The sequence below is a fragment of the Mesocricetus auratus genome, unplaced genomic scaffold (genome assembly GCF_017639785.1).
Source record: "Mesocricetus auratus isolate SY011 unplaced genomic scaffold, BCM_Maur_2.0 Super-Scaffold_100004, whole genome shotgun sequence".
In the NCBI taxonomy this organism is placed as follows: Eukaryota; Metazoa; Chordata; class Mammalia; order Rodentia; family Cricetidae; genus Mesocricetus; species Mesocricetus auratus.
In genome coordinates, this window is record NW_024429189.1 from 88,540,930 (window position 1) to 88,556,460 (window position 15,531).

The 15,531-nt window shown below is 39.2% G+C and overlaps 1 protein-coding gene and 1 pseudogene across 1 annotated transcript in view; both read left to right on the forward strand.

The window, feature by feature from the left end:
- Golm2 (golgi membrane protein 2) overlaps nucleotides 1-15,531 on the forward strand; it is a 76,510-nt gene that overhangs the window by 29,101 nt on the left and 31,878 nt on the right. The window contains 5 exon segments of the mRNA XM_040746164.1: nucleotides 669-723; nucleotides 4,257-4,359; nucleotides 6,445-6,535; nucleotides 10,286-10,427; nucleotides 11,299-11,389. Coding sequence (XP_040602098.1) covers nucleotides 669-723; nucleotides 4,257-4,359; nucleotides 6,445-6,535; nucleotides 10,286-10,427; nucleotides 11,299-11,389 — 482 coding nt within the window.
- On the forward strand, nucleotides 10,610-10,703 carry LOC121140649 (annotated as a pseudogene).

Consider the following 15,531-nt stretch of genomic DNA (forward strand, 5'->3'; position numbering starts at 1 on the left):
AGAACTCTAATTGTGTCTGTAGGTATATAAGCTAGAAAACTTGTGGGATGAGAGGTTTTTTTCTGGAACAATAGAGACAGTGATAAGAAGATGTATGTGAATAGACTTGTTCCTTTAGCCCTCAGGCCTTAGTCCTTTCACTTATTGTAATGTCTCTTTAGAACCCTGAAGACTTAGGGGATGTTAGGGCATCTCATTTTACACTTATACTGGGGGGGGAGAACACGACATATGCTCATGCCACTCTCTTGTCTCTCTCCTGCTACCATGTGGGTTCTAGGTATCAAACCCAGGCCATCAGACTTGGATGGCAAGCACCTTTAACCACTTAGCCATCTCAAGGTGCTGCCTTTCTATTCTACTCTGTTTAGGAGTAATCGGACCTTTCTAGAAAAAGCCAGACAGTAAGTACTTGAGGCTTTGGAGGCCATATGCTATCTCTGTCACTATCACCACAGCTATCAGGCAAGCATAGACACAGGCAGCATGGCTCATGTCCCAGGGATACATAGATAAACCCTTGTCTCAAAAAGAAAAACCTAAACCAAGCAAACAGCAGCAACAATGTAACATGGGGAGTTCAAGAATAGTTTGAGCTACTTGGACATTGTGTTAAAGGGAAGAAAAAAAACTACATATTATTAAAATGAAAACAATTTCGTTTTTAGGTTAAACTACAGAACAACATATCGTATCAGATGGCAGACATACATCATTTAAAAGGTAAGAAACTTTTAATTATAGAGTAAAAGTAAAGACTACTTCATGTCTGAAATCTTCAAGAATTAAGAAATGGATGAAATAAAATTTTCTGGACATAGTTACTCTGATGGCAAAATGTCTTTTTACCTTAAAATATTTTTTAAAAATCACTTAATGTTGCTCTGATTGCAATAAGTGTAAGAGTTTGAGGCCTGTATTATAATCTTGTGCATAGGCAGGGTTCCTACAATAAAATATTCTTTAAAGAATCCTCAGAAGGAGCTGGAGATATGACTCAGTAGGCAAACTGCTAGCCCTGTCGAGGTAAGAACCAGCTTTTGAATCCACAGAACCTAAGTAGATCTGTGCAAAATAACGCTAGCCTCTGTAATTCTAGCACTCCTGAGGCAGGCAGGAGACAGAAACAGGAGGATTCCTAAAAGCTAATAGGCCAGTTGGTGTCTGCAGCTGTGAACAAGAGACCCTGTCTTAAACAAGATGGAAGTAAAGGACCTGTGCTTGAGTTTGTCCTTTGACCTCCACAAATATGGCATACACACAAAAAGAATTCCTTAAAGAAGGGCTGAGAGGGTTGGTCAGCTAGCAAAGTGTTTGTCATGCACTCATGAGGTGCCCACATAAAATGCTGAATGTTTTGGTACAACAGATTACATCTGTAATCTTAATGCTGGGGAGATAGAAACAGGTGATCCCTGGAGCTTGCTGGCCAGCTAGTCTCACAATATCTTTGAGTTCCAGGTTCAGTGAAAGATTCTATTTCAAAAACAAAAAGTGGAGAAGAGTAGAGGAAGACACTCAGTATTTGCTCTCTGGGCTCCACATGCATGTGTATGCATTTGTGCAAGCACATAAACAAAAATGTTCTCAAAGAAAATTGAACTGTCGAGTTTCTAGAAAAAAAAAAGATGGGGTAGATGAGGTGCTTCTTCTGCATTATATCTAATCTTCGAACATTACCATCCCGATGTGAGGATCTCTAAGCTTAATGCAGTGGACACCCTGGAGACAGAAAGAAACCTGGAACATAGGGAAATGAGTAATAAATGTATTAAAAGTTCTAAGTATAAAAATGCTCTGTATTAGTTACCTTTCTATTGCTATGATAAAACACCATGATCAAAGCAACTTGGGAAAGAGATGGCTTATTTCCTCTGATAGATTGTAGTCCATTATCCAGGGAAATCAGGGCAGGAACCTGGAAGGAAGCAGGAATTGACACAGAGGCAATGGAAGAGTGCTACTTACTGACTTGCTTTCCATGACTTGCTCTGCCTGCTCTCTTACAGCATTCAGGGCCATGTGCCATTTTGTTTTAGATGAAGTGATGGGAGATAGTTACCGTCTTTCTAGAAAGAATAGGTAAGGAGAGCAAGCTCCACAGCACTGCACCTGTTGGCTTGCCTTTAGGAATTGGGGCATGTGATGTTTTAATCTTCATTGTCAGCTTGACTGGATTTATAATCATCTGGGAGAAACAACTGGTCATGTCTGTCAGGGTGTTTTAAGGGGAATATAATGGAGGAACTAAGACTCACCCTGAATGTGAGTGGCACCATTTAGTAGATTTTTTAAGAGGCTTTGTTTTTTGGATTTTTTTTTTCTTTCCGAGGCAGGCTTTCCCTATGTAGCTTTGTAGACCAGGCTGGCCTCAAACTCACAGAGATCCACCTGCGTCTGTCTCCCAACTGCTGGGATTAAAGGCATGAGCTACCACCACCCAGGTTTAGAGTAATTTTTAAAGTTAAGGTCTTCCTATGTAACCAAGAATAGCTTCAAACTTACAGTGGGTGCTGGCATATAGGCACTCTATCTGGAACCCCAAGAATCTTATAATAGTGGCCAGTGGCACCTTCCCTGCACATTATCTTTGAGTTCATATTGAGGAAATACAGTGTAACTAGGCGTACACCTTTAATGCTAGCAGCTGGGAGGCAGGGACAAGTGAATCTCTGAGTTTGAGACCAGCCTGGTCTACTGAGTTTGTTCCAGGACAGTCAGGGCTGTTACACAGAGAAACCCTGTCTCAAAACAACAGAAAAAAGAACAACAAAAAATGAATGAATGAATAAATAACAATTAACTAGGCATTCTGGTGCAGTCCTTAAAGCCCAGCACTCAGGACAGAAGCAGGTGGATCGCTGTGAGTTCCAAGACAGCAGAGTTACTTGGAGAGACTGTCTCAAAAAAAAAAGTGGGATTGCAAGACCATCACGGGTAATGCAATGCAGGAAACATCTAAGAACTTGTGTTCAAATCCTACTGAAATATTCAAGTGTTCTGTTAACATGAACCTGCTAAGGAATATGGTTGGTACAAGAGAAGTAAATACAGACTTCAAAGTTGAAACCAAAGAAAAACGTAAAAATATGATAAATTTCTGGTGCCCCGATGATGAAGCAGTATGGAATTTTTAGAATTTGAAAAAGTTGAATCAGCAACTAAGCTGTTGTAGAGGTGAATGGGAGGTATTTGTTAGATGAATGATAAAAACATGTTTCTACAGTTTGGATAAATACTGGGTTTTAGATTTGGCAGAAAAGTTTAATTTTGAGAATCGGGATCATCTCAGTGATCCTTAGATGAGCCACAGTCTGAACAATGAGGAAGGCCTCAGTAAGCCTTGTGACTTGTTGACCATCCAGCCTTGTCTACTCAGTGACCTCCAAAGGCTTCTACACGCATGTGGTGCTCAGATAAACACTCAGGCACACAGGTCACAAAAACAAGCAAGGTAGAGGACTCCTGAGGCGCTACACCCAAGGTTGACCTCTCAGCCATCACACATGCTATAGATATCTAACTTTTAAGAGTATGAGTAAAGAGCTTAAAAATGCACATAATTGCCAGGTGGTGGTGGCACGTCCTTTAATCCCAGCACTTGGGAGGCAAAGGCAGGTGGATCTCTGTGAGTTCAAGACCAGCCTGGCCTACAGATCGAGCTCCAGGACAGGCTCCAAAGCTACAGAGAAACTCTGTATCGAAAAACAATAAATAAATAAATAAATAAATAAATAAATAAATAAAATGTACATAATATAAAGACCACTCCATAGATTCTCCATAGAAAGTCCCTTCTGTACCAGTTATGGGCTAAGCTGCATTTGCTTGACCAAATCTCTCTCAATTGCTACATTCTACTTCTGAGACCTGCTGGAGTGGTTGGTTCAGGTGAGGGTGCCGCATATATCAGGGCCAGGAGATCTGAGCCAGGCCTCTCCATGGGCTCACCACACTGTGGGAAATAAATGTAACTCTTGCAATTTCCTCGAAAACAGAAATATGAACATAAAATTAGGTCACATTTTTCTGGAAGTAATCAGTCCCACAGTTCTGCAGGTGCTACCTCTTTGGTAAGGTCTGGTAGGCCATTGGGATAGGATCTTCCTCAAGCTCCTCAGAACCTTGCAGGATCCCATCCTCCCCTGTAATATTTGTTATCATAAGAATTGTTACTTTAAAATAGAATTGCCTTTTTCTCAAAAAAAAAAAAGAGTTGCAATAAGTAAGTCTGATTTTATTCCTTGTATGGCTAGAACAACTGGCTGAGCTTCGTCAGGAGTTTCTTCGACAAGAAGATCAGCTTCAAGACTTCAGGAAAAACAACACATACCTTGTGAAGAGGTTAGAATACGAGAGGTAAGATGCTGCATGCTGCAGCCTCTCAGAGTCCCAAGTGTGTGTCCAGTTTTGTACATAATTCAGTTCTTCCTTCCTGTCCTCTGCTCATTTCTTTCATTTCCTTTATCTTATCTTTCAAAGACTTGGAAATTTTTTTATCTTACTATGTTAAACACTATGAAAACTCTTAATGTGATATGCTGGGGTTTTCTAGATTGTAAAATAGAAAAATCTTACTAATGGTAGGTGTTGTTGGATTGGATATGGTAAGGACTGAAAGAAGAGTCTTTCTTTTTGAGGGACTTCCAGAAGATGAAAACCACACTGGAGCACATCCTCAGGGAATTCGTGCTCATGCTTCTGCTGTGTGCTCCTGCCCCCTCACTCAGGCCTCTATGTAGTGAAGAGATGAGGAATTTCTTAGAGCCGTATACTTTTAATCAGCTTTATGGTAAAGCATTGCTTTTCTTCAGGTCTGTATACCGAAATTACACTCAACAGTTTGTCTATTTCTGACTGTTATAATTGTCTGTGCATAATATATATATGTATGTATGTATGTGTTTTAGCTGCCAGTATTCAGGATTTTTTCATACATCTACGGGATTGAACACTAAAACAGTGAGATATACTTTATTTTCTAGCATATCAATTTATCAAAACTTAGTTTCTACAATTTGTGAGACCATTGTAGAAATTTTCTTTTTCTCTGTATTTCTTGAGCTGGCAAGATGGCTCAGTGGGTAAAAGGCACTTGCTGTGGAACTCTGACTTCCTGAGTGTGAGCCCAGGATCCTGCCATGGCAAGGAGAGGACTAACTCCTGAAGGTTGTCCTCTAGCGTCTACACATATGCCATGGAGCACTGTGGCACTCACATGTCTACACACATTGTACACACAAGCATGTAACTAACAATAATGGTAAAGTAAAATAAATAGTTTTAGATTGTTACATTTTTATTTTTATGCAGGAGATTTTTCCCCTCTTAGTACTTCACTAGTATATATTTATAAACATACATTTACTTAAAATGCTTTACGAATTAGCTGATGTATAATATAAATGAAAGATTGCATACTAAATAATTGTGCTAATTTATAATGTGGATATTTTCTCATAGCCCTACCAACATTGTTTAGTTTAATTTGTGATAATAATGTAAATATTAATGTGTGCCTCTGTATTCATTAAATGCTTGTTTCTTTTTGCAATAATGTCTATTTGTATCCTTTGACTACTTGTCCAACAGAAAGTCACCATTTTTATCTGTTTGGAATTTTTTGCTGATTCTATAGTGTTTCTCCCTTTCTCCTTATTCCGTGGTATAGATTTGTATTGTGGTGTTTGGAGTGCTGTTGTGGGATATTTTTACATTGTTGTGGATTGTAATAAAAGCTGAATAGCCGCTAACTAGGCAGGAGGTATAGTGGGAGTTCTGAGCAGAGAGAAGTAGTAGAAGGAGATAATCTAGGCACATGGGAGATGCTAGGAGACACAGGTACAACATGGAAGAGAGGTAATGCCATGTGATAGAACACAGATTAATATAAATGGATTAATTTAAGTTATAAGAGCTAGGAACATGCCTAAGCTATAGACTGAGCTTTCATAATTAGTAAGAAGTCTCTGTGTCATTATTTAGGAGCTGGCTGGTGAGACAGAAAAAGACTCTTTATAGAGTACTATTGAACAAATCAATAGTCACCATTCCTTATTGGCTCCTAATTCTAGCATTTTTCTATATTTGATGAGAACCAACAGTTTTCTTTTATGCAGTATTTTTCTCTTGTGACTGAAGTTGGCCTTGACTTGTTTCTTTATAGGTGTAATTTGTAAGACGCTTGAGGAAGGATTATTGGCATCTGATTCTGTTTTTTTTTTCCTTTGTTTTGTTTTGTTTTGTTTCAGTTAGCTTTAGCAGTATTTCTTTTTCCCTATGAAAGAGTTAACTATTCTGTTATTCTGACTGCATTTCATTGTTTTTCTTTTCTGCTTTTCTCTACTGACCAACGTTTTGTCTTTCTAAACATATGTGCCAGCTTCTGGACAAACTTGGAGAGCTCAGTCCATTGGAATCTAAAAGAATGACTTTCTAATTTAGTTTTCAGTGTGGACAGCAGATCAAGGAATTAAGAGCGCAGCATGAAGAAAATATTAAAAAATTAGCAGATCAGTTTTTGCAGGAACAAAAGGTAAATTAAAAATAAATATCTAAACAATATATGCTTTAGTTGTAATACCTGTAATTTAGAAGAAAATGTGCTTTTGTCATAATACGTTAAGTCTTCTAGTGTGCCTAATTTTAAAAAAGATGTGTATTAGCTGAGTGAAGTGAATGTCTGTAAAAGTGTATCAGCTTACTTGCTTTTTCTTATGGCTAGTAATTGAACTTAGGACCATGCACATGCTAGGCAAATTATTATTATTATTATTATTATTATTATTATTATTATTATTATTATTAGTGTTGTTATTATAGTTGATGTCAAGTTTTAAAGTGGATGGGTTTTTACTAAAAAGCCTTCCTTTCTCTCTTCCTCCCTTTCTTCATTCATCCTTTTCTTCTTCTGGAGACATTGTCTTACTGTATTACTCCTTGAACTCCCAACCCCTTTGCCTCAGCATTTCAAGTGCTGGTGTTACAAATTGCTGACACCCATACTCAGCTTCAGTTTCTTTTTTGTCTATTTTAGTTTTTTTTTTTTATGAATTTGAGAACACAAAACAGAATTGTCAAACTTTTTCTTACTAGTCTCTAGTAGTCTGACACTGTATCTTAAAACAGGAATAGTACAACTAGATACTATATAACTGATTTTGATTTGTATTTTCTTAAAGTAGTGTGGGTCAGATCTATGGCTTCCTATATACTAAGTATGTATTCTGTTGAGCTACATGCCCAACCCTGACTGATACATCTTGAGTCAGAAGATTCTTTATTTATTCTTTTTGAGTTGATCTGTCATAAAGGTCATTGTAGAAATAGAGGGAATTAGCTGGGCATGGTGGCACATGATTTTAATCCTAGCACTCAGGGAGGCAGAGACAGGCAGATCTCTGTGAGTTCAAGGCCAGCCTGGTCTACAAAATGAGTTCCAGAACAACCAGGACTGTTACTGTTACACAGGGAAACCCTGTCATAAAAAAAGAAAAAGAAAAAAAAAAACAGAAAGAAAGAAAGGAATAGAGGAAATTTTGTAAAGATCATTAACCATAACACTATGGACATAAGTTGTTTTTTTTTTTTATTCTCTTCAATCTCATTGATTAAATGTGGTTTGTATAAGATCTTGTAATGAAAAGTAAAGTATGACTCAGTAATAGAAAATATTTATTTTGTTCTTTGGTAACATATAAGGGCTAAAAGTCAAGACTATCAGTTTTTTTTTTTTTTTTTTTTGGTTTTTACGAGTCAGGGTTTCTCTGTATTGTTTTGGAGGCTGTCGGTCCAGCCTGGCCTCGAACTCACAGAGATCCGCCTGCCTCTGCCTACCAAGTGCTGGGATTAAAGGCGTGTGCCAACGTCTCCTGGCCGGACTATCAGATTTTTATTCTTAATTTTTCCTAAGTTTTTCAGTGGGGATATTGAGGGCATTGTATCTCTTACAATTTTTCAGTGTTCAGATTGAAACAGTTGCTGTTTATCTGTCTTTGCTTTGAAGAGTGAGACTAGGATAGTGGAAAAAGACAGGCTTGAGTAATCCATCAGCCATTGTGTAGATGCTGAGTGTAGTTAGGAGACAGTATTGAGATCCTCGAAGTTTAGAGGAGTATAATGAATTGCGAAAGGGAGGAGAAAAGTTTGTTGTGGTATCGTGTCATTCATTGCAAACTTTTATTAGTTACTTTCCATGTTTTGACAAAAACAGCTGACAAAAGCAACTTAGGGTTGAAAACTCAAAAGAATACTATTGCATGACATGGAGATACTATTAAAAATTCACTGTTCATAAATAATATTTTATATTTTTTGTAATACAATGACAGAAAGACTAGACAAATCAGAGGAGAATAAGGAGACTTGAAGACTAAATCACCTTATAGTATATATACTGAGTTAGTTCTTGGGATAGGAAAAAGACATGGTGGAAAAACTGGTTTTAAAAATCTAAATGAAGCCAGGCGGTGGTGGCACACGCCTTTTAATCCTAGCACTCAGGAGGCAGAGGCAGGGAAATCTCTGTGAGTTTGAGACCAGCCTGGTCTACAAGAGCTAGTTCCAGGACAGACTCCAAAGCCACAGAGAAACCCTGTCTCGAAAAACCAAAAAAAAAAAAAAAAAAATGAAGTCTGAAAGTTTAGTTAATAATTTTCTTTTTCTTTTCTTTTTTTTGAGACAAGGTCTTGTGTAGCTGAGACTGATCTTAAACTCCCTATTTGGTGACCTTGAATTTGTGATTTTCCTGCCTTTATCGCCTGTGTTGGTGTTGTAGATGTATTCTACCCTGCCCAGCTTATGCAATTCTGGGTATCCAACCTAGCATTTTATGGATGGCAGGAAGGCAATCGACCAGTGGAGCCACATCTCCAGCCCAGTAATACTGTTGTCTTTGTTTTATAGGTATATCATGGTAATACCTATTTTAACATTAGGAGAAACTGGGTGGACAGCAATTAATTTTCTATAAATCTAAAATTATTTCATGCTTGGTGGCGGCAGCATATGCCTCTAATCCCAGTACTTGGGAGACAGAGGCAGGCAAATCTCTTGTGTTCAAGGCCAGCTTGGTCTACAGAGCGAGTTCCAGGACAGCTGATACTACACAAAGAAACCCTGTCCTGAAAAACCTAGATAGATGATAGATAGACAGACAGACAGACAGTGTTCACACTAGAAAGTTTCCTTAAAAACAGTGAGGAGTCCACTCACAAAAATCATAAAACATTGTTCTTTTTAGACAGGGTTTCTCTGTATTGTTTTGGAGGCTGTTCTGGAGCTTGTTCTGTGGTCCAGACTGGCCTTGAACTCACAGAGATCTGCCTGCCTCTGCCTCCCAAATGCTGGGATTAAAGTCGTGCACCACCAACACTCGGCACAAAACATTGTTTTAAGATAGTTGTCTTGGGGGGCTGAAGAGATGGTTCAGAGGTTAAGAGCACTGACTGCTCTTCCAGAGGTCTTGAGTTCAATTCCCAGCAACCACATGGTGGCTCACAACCATCTACAATTCAATCTGGTGTATATGTAATAAATAAATAAATCTTTAAAAAAAAGTCTGGAGAGATGGCTCAGCCATTAAAGGCTAGGTTCACAACCAAAAACATAAGATAGCTGTCTTACCCTAGTTCAGTTCCCAGCACTCACATGGCAGCTCACAACTGTAACTCCAACATTTGACACCCTCACATAGATATACATGCAGGCAAAACACTAATGCACATAGAATAAAAATAAGTTTAAAAAATAATTATTAAAAGAAAGAAATTTGCTTTAATGATATTTAAGACTCTACATGATGTCTTACACCTATAATCCCAGCACTTGGTAGGCAGAGGCAGGAAAATCACCAAACTTTTTAGGCTAGCCTTGTCTATCTTATCTGGGAAGTTCTAGGCAGCATAGACTATAACCTTGTGTCTCAAAAGAAGAAAAGGAGGAGGGGGAAATAGATATCCATTCACACCAAGGTAATAGCATTAGAAAGAAACTATCTTTGTTAACTTGTTTTGTTTTTGTTTTTTACATATTTTTGTAGCCCTTAGATGATTCAGTGGGTAAGGGCACTCATATATTAATAAGCCTGATGACCTGAGTTTGATCCCCACTCCCCACATGGTGGAAGGAAAGAAATGACTTCCATAAGTTGTCCTCTGACCTGCATATGCCTGGCACAACATGCACACGTGCATGAGCACATACAGACATTCATAGTTTTATCAGTGGCTTAATAATTCAAAACTGAAACATACTTAACTGTTTACCAAATCCTTATCCTTGGCAGGAGACCCACAAGAGTCAGTCAAATGATGGAAAAGAGTTGGGTATAAATGATCATGTAGCACCTAAAAATATTCCAAACGTGGCTGAAAATGATGTAAATAAGAATGAGGAACCCTCAAGCAATCATATTCCACATGGGAAAGGTAATATTATTGTTTTGTGTTGATAGGATATTGACCATTTCCTCCTGTTTTGAAATAACGTTTGTTCAGTCATTAATAACATTTGACTCTAGTTTTGAGATGATTTAGTTTCTGTATTGTTTAAATTTTTGGTCCTTTGAAAGAAGAAAAAAAGTAAGATATTTTAGTTAAAACTGTATCAGGTGCTTGCTTCGGCAGCACATATACTAAAATTGGAACAATACAGAGAAGATTAGCAAGGATGACACACAAATTCGTGAAGAGCCGGGCGTTGGTGGCGCACGCCTTTAATCCCAGCACTTGGGAGGCAGAGGCAGGTGGATCTCTGTGAGTTCGAGGCCAGCCTGGTCTACAAAGTGAGTTCCAGGACAGACTCCAAAGCCACAGAGAAACCCTGTCTCGAAAAACCAAAAAAAAAAAAAAAAAAAAAAACTGTATCAGTACCAGGGAGTCGGCTCAGATGGTAAAGATACTAAGTATGCAAGTATAACAACAAATCTACATTAAAAAGTTGACTGTAATGGCATACCTCTGCAGTCTCAGAACTCCTACCACGAGATAGGAGATAGAAAATGATTTTTCTAGAAGTGCTCAAGTCAGTTAACCTGGTGTTTGCAGCACACACAAGAGCTCCTGTCTGAGCAGTGAAGGGAAGCACTGCCTCCCTCTGACTCCACATGTGCACACACACACACACACACACACTCTCTCTCTGAACAAAGTGGGTCAAACAATCGAAACAAAACTACGTTCTAAACAAGGTGTTTGGTTGTAACCTATGGCTTCAGAAACTGATTTTTGCTTTCCTTCAAAACTTTCTTGATTTATATAAGCATAAACATAATTGTGTCATATTTTGTTACTTGAGCAGAACAAGTCAAACGAATTGGTGATGCAGGGATGCCTGGAGTAGAAGAGAATGATCTAGCAAAAATAGATGATCTTCCTGCTGGTAAGTGAAAGTTACTGGAGAATAAAGTTATTATATTTTTTTTTATGTCCCCCATTCTCTTTTATGTTGTAGTTTTGAGACAGCCTTCAACTATGTAGCCCAGGCTGGCGTTGAACTTTCCTTGTAGTACAGGTTAGTCTTCAACTCACATTTTTCTGCCTTGGTTTCCTGAGTGATGGCGTTAACAGGCATGTACCACCATACTGTGTTTTCATTGTTTTTTTTTAGGACCTAGAAAACCTACAGATATATGTGTGGTTGGTGCTGCTCATTAATTAGCAGAATTTAAAACAAATATTTTATCATTTATTAATGTGTATGTGGTAAGAGAGTTTAGTGTAAGCCATGATATATGTGTGAAGGTCAGAAGACAATTTGTGGGAGAGTTGTTCGGCTTGGTGGCAATTACCTTACACATTGAACCATCTATCTGACCAATTGCCAGGAATTTTTTTAATGACGTTTTTGCTAAGTATACAGTAGATTGAGAGATAGACAGGCAGAAAGAGATGAAAGTGCTTTGCTGCTCTGTTGTTATATCACTTGTGAGCTTCTCTGGGAGTCTCAGAAAGGGTTGTCTGTTTAGTCCAGCCTTGTTTTACCTGTTTGTCTAGAGCAGTGGTTCTCAGCCTTCCTAATGCTGTGGTCCTTTACTGCAGTCCTCATGTTGTGGTGACTCCAACCATGTTTCTGTTGCTACGTCATAGCTGTCATTTTGCTACTGTTATGAATCATAATCTGTAAGGAGAAGCTTTTTCTTTGCTAGCTTCTTTGGTTTATCCCCTGCCAGCCGCCTGGGCTCTGCTGCATTGTAGTCCCCAAATAAACACACAGGAGGCTATATTAATTATGAAGCTGTTGGCCTTGCTTGTTTCTTACTGGCTAGCTCTGACTTAAGTAATTACCCCATTATTGTTAATCTAAGTATGTCTCTTACCGGAGAATAGTTCCGGGCTCCTACCCCATGGCGTTATATCTCGAACTCTCTTGTGTTTCTCCTTCCCAGAATCCTCCTGGACTCCTAGTCCCACCCATCTAGATTCCTATTGGCCAACAGTGCTTTATTAACAAATGTACAGGACTTCCCCCATCAATAATGTAATTATCTGTGTTTTCTGATGGTCTTAGAAAACCTCTGTGAAAAGGTTGTTCAACCTCCAAAGGGTCTCAACCTACAGGTTGAGAACCACTGAACTAAAACATAGGGTTTTTTTTGTTTGTTTGTTTTGTTGGTTTTGGTTTTTCAAGACAGAGTTTCTCTGTAGGTTTGGAACCTGTCCTGGAACTCGCTGTCCTCAAACTCACAGAGATTGCCTGCCTCAGCCTCCCAAGTACTAGGATTAAAGACGTACACCACTACTGCCCAACTCCATAGTTTATTTTTAAAGTCACCTTGTTCTTGAACAGGAAGCAATATAATATAATTTTTAAAATTTTGTTTATCTTTTTTTTACATACCAATCCTGGTTCCCTCTCCCTTTCCTCGTCCCACTCCACCCACCCCATCCCTATCTGCTCCTCAGAGAGGGTGAGGACTCCCATGGGGAGTCAGTGAAGTCTGTACCATCACCTGGCAGGACCAAGGCTCTCCCCGCTGTGTCTAGGCTGAGCAAGTTTGTGCAGGTTCCCCAGCTGTCTGTTCAGAGTCAGAGAGCTCCCAGTAGCTCAGGTCAGCAGTTTCTGTGGGTTTCCCTAACATGATCTTGACCCCTTTGCTCATTATCACTCTTCTCTCTATTCAACTGGACTCTGGGAGCTCAGCCTAGTGGTTAGTTTTGGATCTCTGAATCTGAATACATCAGTTACTGGGTGAAGGTTCAGTGATGACAGTTACACAATTACAATAGTCCTCAATCTGATTACAGGGGAGACCAGTTAAGGTACCCTCTCCACTATTGCTGGTATTTAGTAATGGAGATGCCGCTCTCTTTCTTCTGCATTTGATTTTATTCTTTCTTTCTTTATTTGTTTTCTTGGATTTGGTTTTTTGAGGCAGGGTTTCTCTGTGTAGTTTTGGAGCCCATACCAGAACTCATTTTGTAGACCAGGCTGGCCTTGAACTCACAGAGATTCACCTGCCTCTCAAGTGCTGGGATTAAAGGCATGTACCACCACTGCCAGGCTCTGCACTTGATCTTACCCAAAAATCCAAGAAGTGCCCTCCATCTGTCTTAGGATTTATGCTAAGGACATCAGTGACCAGCAGATTTATAGACAGTACCAAGCTGTCCCTGGGTCCATTAGCAAGTCACACTTACGCTGTTGATCCTGGCGAAGTGCTCTTCTCTAAAGGCTTTAGTTGGTTGTTCCAGCTGCTTTGTGTGCCGAAGTGTGTGTTGTATATTGCAGACGGTAGTGGAAGCAAGGTGACAAAGTGATGAGAGAACCAGCGCTGGGTATTTGAGTGTTGTTTTTTTCTCAGAGCAAATGCCAGACTTCTTGTATACTTAAGTTTAGAAACTATAAAACAAGTGACATAGAATCGTTTAAGCAAATTATAAAAATGACTCAAGTAATATATGCTAGTTAGGATAGACTAGGATATGAGTTCTTAATAGACACCCTCAAGTCGGTGTTGATGGTGCACACCTTTAATCCCAGCACTCGGGAGGCAGAGACAGGCAGATCTCTGTGAGTTCGAGGCCAGCCTGATCCACAGAGTGAGTTCCAGGACAGCCTCCAAAACAATGCAGAGAAACCCTGTCTCGAAAAAACAAAAAGAAAAAAAAAAAGGCACCCTTAAATTGTAGCAGCTTAAAACAATAAAGGCCTTATTATCCATCTTAAAGCTTGGTTAGACTGGGTGGTTCTTCTTGAACACTCATGTGAAGAGTGGTTTCTGCCATGATACCACCATGTTCATATTAGCCTTCTGTGCTGTAGAAGGGAAAGTGTAGGTGATTTGCCTGTATTTGATGGCCCAAATAAGAAATGATGTATTCAAACTGGGCATGTTGGTGCATGTCTTTAATCCCAGCACTCAGGAGGCAGAGGTAGGCAGATCACTGTGAGTTCAAGGCTAGCCTGGTCTACAGATCGAGTTCCAGGATAGCCAGAGAGTCTTGTCGGGTTAAAATCATAATCTTTCCTTGTTGGCTGCTTTTTTTTTTGAAACAGGGTTCTCTGAGTAACTGCTCTGCCTGTCTTTGAACTGGCTCTGAACTCAAAGTGATCAGCTTTCTCTGCCTCCGGAGTGCTGGGATTAAAGGCATGCACCACCACTGGCCGGCCTGGCCTTCATTTCTTAAAAAGAGAAGAAATTTCTAACTCTTTTAAGTTCCTTCTTGTTGTTAAAGCTCTGTGCACAAATAACATTTTCCATCCTAAAAATAAAATTCCAGGGGCTGGAGAAATGGTTTAGTGGTTAAGAGTATTTCCCACACGTAAAGGGTCTGGTTTCAGATCCCAGCAGGACACATGGCAGGTCACAATCATCTGCAGCTCCAGTTCCAGAGAACTGACCCCTCTTCTGACCTCCACACGGTGGGCATACATACACTCAGGCACACACATATACACATAAAATTAAAGTGAATGGCTAAGAAATATAAAACAAAAATTCCAGAGTCGAGCATGATGGCTCATACCTTTAATCTCAGCACAAGGTCAGTAGTTATAGTCACATATTTGAGTCCAGCCTGAACTGAAGAATGAATTCCAAGCCCACCTGAGCTACAGTGTGAGACCCCGTAATATATAAATAAATAAAACCCATATTTTAATTGAGGGTTCAGCATGATGGCTCAATGGGTAAAAGCACCCCTCCCACCACACCTGATTTTCTGAATTCAATCCCCATAACCTAGCTTGTAGTGTCTTGCCTCCCCATGCCCCCAACATACTCATCTACACAAAATAAGTAAATGCAAATATAAATTTTTGAGCAACTGAGGGTACTTACTAATTTCTTAATGTTTTACCTAATCTGCAAAGTGCAAGTTTTTACTTGTACTTATTTATATACAAAGATCTATCTCATGTGAAGCAACCTTGTTTCTAATTTAAATTTAAAAAAATACGTTAAAAAAATAAAGATCTATCTCATGGTTGTAAGCCATTATGTGTGAAGAGATCAACTTGTTTGTTTATTCATAAAATCTTTGCTGAGTGCCTGTTATGTGCCAGACTGTGTTAAAATATGATAGTCAGCAA